The sequence below is a fragment of the Ranitomeya imitator genome, chromosome 4, assembly GCF_032444005.1.
Source record: "Ranitomeya imitator isolate aRanImi1 chromosome 4, aRanImi1.pri, whole genome shotgun sequence".
Lineage (NCBI taxonomy): Eukaryota > Metazoa > Chordata > Amphibia > Anura > Dendrobatidae > Ranitomeya > Ranitomeya imitator.
This window is the reverse complement of record NC_091285.1, coordinates 713,088,694-713,092,799: the sequence shown is the minus strand read 5'-3', so window position 1 is coordinate 713,092,799 and position 4,106 is coordinate 713,088,694. Positions and strand designations below refer to the sequence as shown.

Genomic DNA, 4,106 nt, shown 5'->3' with positions numbered 1-4,106 from the left:
ACCTATGTCATCACGCTGCCCACACTCTGCGTTTACCTTCATTGGCTGAGAAATGGCGCTTTTCGCGTCATTGAAACGCGACTTTGGCGCGAAAGTCGCGTACCGCATGGCCGACCCCGCACAGGGGTCGGATCGGGTTTCATGAAACCCCGACTTAGCCAAAAGTCGGCGACTTTTGAAAATGTTCGACCCGTTTCGCTCAACCCTACTAATGATGTGATAATGTCTTTTTAATTCTTTGGCACAGGATTTGAATGTCCCCAAACCAGGAAATTGGGCAATACTCCTACACATGCTCTCCATCTCCACCCCTGACAGGTTTCTAATGCCTTTGAAAATTTCTCTGGACAAGATGCTTCACATTTCTTTTATCTGCATGTAAGTTGATTTTTAATGTGTGGCTTACCATCTTGCCGATCTTCTCATTCACAAACATTTAGTCTTACCACAGTTCCTCAACGTAAGTATTACCAGGTAGCTTTTGAAGTTTTGAGATATGTTCTTCAGATTTCTTTTGTGTTCATTTTTTTATTCAATTCATGACTTTTATACACTACCTTACGAGGCCACCACAAGGAATGTTCTGTCACCTTTCCAATATCATACCATCAATGGCAGGATCCTACATTTTGGAGTGGGCTCCTAGACCTGACCTCAATATATCCAGGTCTTGGTGTGAAAATATCCTAGACTACTTTAGAGTAAGATATGAAGCTAACTTATTTTTTTATTGCATTTTTCTGTTTGCACCAGGGTCGGTAGGACAGAATTTAATGGCGTGTACACAGCGTTAGCTGCTTTTGAACTGATGCTATGATGGACCTTTTCACATCTTGGTTTCTCAGACTATATATAATGGGGTTCAGCATTGGTGTCACTGTTGTGTAAAAGACAGAAGCCACCTTGTCTTGGATGGTAAAAACATGGGAAGGAGGATGTAGGTAGGTGAAAAATATGGTTCCGTAGAAAATAGAGATGCAGATAAGATGTGAGGAGCAGGTACTGAAGGCTTTTTTCCTACTCTCTGCTGATTGCATGCGTGAAATTGAGAAGGTAATTAGGAGGTATGACAATAGGATAGTGACCAATGGACCTATGCCCATAGCACTGACAATGTAGATAGTGACCATCTCACATGTTGAGGTATCTGAGCAGGACAGTCTGAGGACAAGAGGAGCATCACAGTAGAAGTGGTCAATGAGGTTGGACCCACAGAATCGAAGAGAGAAAGCACAGCCTGTCTGTACAGAAGACTGTAAGAAGCCAATGGAGAAGGAAAGAAGAACAAGGCACAGACATTTCTTCTTAGTCATTATGGAGACATAATGTAGAGGATGGCAGATGGCAACATAGCGGTCATAGGACATGGTGGAGAGAAGAAGGGAGTCTATGGAGGCCAGAGCGGCATAGAAGAAGAACTGGAGAGCACAACCTATAAAGGAGATGGTCTTCTTCAAGGACATAAGGTCGGAAAGCATCTTAGGTGTTATGGTAGATGTATAGAAGATGTCCACCAGAGAGAGGTAAGTCAGGAAGTAATACATTGGCTTCTGAAGATTAGAGGATCTGTGAACAATAGCCACCAGGCCAAGGTTCGCAAATATGGTGACAAGATAGATTACAATGAATAATGCAAAGAGGAAGGTTTGCAGAATCTTGTGATCAGTCAGTCCAGAAAATATAAACATGGCCACTTGTGTGTTATTGGAGATGTCTGTGGTGACAAACAAAAAGATATACAAAAGATAACTAAAGGCCAGAAATAAAACAAAACCTATAAAATGTAAAAAAAAAATCCTTGTCTAAAAAGTATTTGTTTAAAATCACAATCACTGAACTTCTATTGGGTTAATTCTTAGACGAGGCTCTATGAGAATCTTTTTAGTTCATGACCCTTAATATTGTTTTTTTTCCAAACTCTTTGAATTTTGGCTTTTTGATACCTCTTTGAGATGACTACCAAAGTTTAATTAAAAAATAAATGTTTCTTTAGACTGGGGATCCTCTCATAGAAGATGACCAATATGAAAAGTATATGATGAACAGGCAATCCTCAACAAGCAGTGGTTTTTTGAGAGGTTCTACTGTAGTTCTGAATCGATCTGTAAAGAACTAAGTGCCATAGTCGGTGTCACAGGTTAAATACCTTTGTAGTTAGGCAGGCCCACGAGAGAATTCTTTGGTGGACTCATGTTTTGACGATATAAAGGGGCACTACTAAAATAAAACCCATGAGTTCCAATAGAAGACATCCTCATCTGAAGCTTTTTATTTAGGTTACTTGCATCTACACCTTTTCTTAGTTTAATACCTCCAGTAACCTGTTAAATATTTCTGATGATCTTACATTTAGATGTTCTACATTGTAAATGTGGTTGCAAAAAAACGTTTCCTTTGTTGAATATGAATACTGGGCACCTTGTATTTTCCGGTCCATCCATAATTTGGTTCCATAGTAAATTTTATGTTATACTATCTCTTGTGTATTCATTTATTGAGTCTTAGGTCCACTATTCTAAGAAAGTTTAAGGACTTAGATGTCCTAAAGTCGTGACTGTTACATCAATACCAGTAGGGTTGAGCGACTTTTACTTTTATAGGATCGGGTCGGGTTTCACAAAACCCGACTTTCTCAAAAGTCGGGTCGAGTGAAATCGGCCGATCCTATAGAAAAGTCGGGGTCGGGGTCGGCCGAAACACGAAACCCAATGCAGTGCATTGGGTTACTATGGTTCCCAGGGTCTGAAGGAGAGGAAACTCTCCTTCTGGCCCTGCGATCCATATTTAAGTGTAAAATAAAGAATTAAAATAAAAAAATATTGATATACTTACCCTCTGACGCGCCCTGGTACTAACCGGCAGCCTTCCTTCCTTAGAATCAGCGTGTGAAGGACCTTAGATGACGTCGCGGCTTGTGATTGGTCGCGCGACCGCCCCTGTGACCGCTCACGCGACCAATCACAAGCCGTGACATCACCGAAGGTCCTTCAAGTGCTGATTCTTAGGAAGGAAGGCTGCCGGAAAGAAGCAGGGCGCGTCCGAGGATGAGTATATTCCTATTAGGAGGATTTTTTTATTGTTGCAGTCTGTAAACGTTTCGGTCATATCTAGACCTTCATCAGTCCAACTGCTGTCACAGAAGGATTAAAGTGTAAAATTGTATACACAGGATTGGAGTAATGGGCTCCTCAAGATATTTATAAATAAAGGATTTGCTCCTATCAGAATTCACGTGTAAAGAAAATATATAACTGTAGCATTGATAGCGTAGAGTAGACCTCATTGAGTTGTAATCTTAGTACTGGCATAGAATGTGCCTAGAATAGAATTACAGTCCTGGTGCCACAGGGGCTTAATGTCCTCCATCTAAAGAGTCCATGCTGTGGAAATAAGGTGAGAGCACAGTCGACCGGTGACTATCACAGCTACAGTAGGTTTCTGGATGTCAGCACGGCTTGATTTTTTGAGCTGATGGCCTCAGACAGACTTTACATTTAATTGAATCTCCTGAGGTTCAATGCAACATCAGCAACAGAAGCTTCAACGTCCAGGTGTCATATATAACGATGTTTTGTTTCTGATAAAGGTGACATTGGAACGCTTAAGGACCTAAGGCTCAGGTGAATTTGCTACTTCTGGTCCATCCATAATTGCCCAAATTGGGACATTTTAGATCAGATACAGTAAAACTTTACATTTCTACCCTTACCTTTATTATTATGTGCATTTTCCATGTCTCTTTTAATACTCATGGTGAGAACTCCTGCATTTACAACTTATCCACTGAACTGGGGAATATGAACACAAAATATGGTGGTTCTCATCATGTTCACTGTAGGGTCCAATGTCGAAGTCAAAGTTCACAAATTTTCTATAATGACAGATAAAATTAGTATAAATAGGCTGTGATATATGAAAAGATCAATATCTGGAATAAATGTCTCTTATCTATGACAGCATACGACTGCAGCCCAGAGATGACAATCCCGAGCTCTTTATATTTATCACATTGACCCCAGAGACTCGTTCCGTGCAGAGATTCAGTACTAATTATTGAGGCTCAGACACAGCACCGCGTGCTTCATGTCTACAGGGAATCTATCATT

General features: G+C 40.6%; 1 protein-coding gene across 1 annotated transcript; it reads right to left on the bottom strand.

Annotated features, from left to right (window-relative positions):
• Window positions 1–463: 463 nt before the first annotated feature.
• LOC138674881 (olfactory receptor 5B12-like) lies at window positions 464–3,752 on the bottom strand. Its single transcript, XM_069762703.1, has 2 exons — window positions 3,710–3,752; window positions 464–1,714 (listed from the first exon to the last, which is right to left on the bottom strand). The coding sequence occupies exons 1-2, from the start codon at window positions 3,750–3,752 to the stop codon at window positions 771–773; spliced, it is 987 nt and encodes a 328-aa protein (XP_069618804.1). The 3' UTR covers window positions 464–770.
• Between the last annotated feature and the right edge of the window lie 354 nt (window positions 3,753–4,106).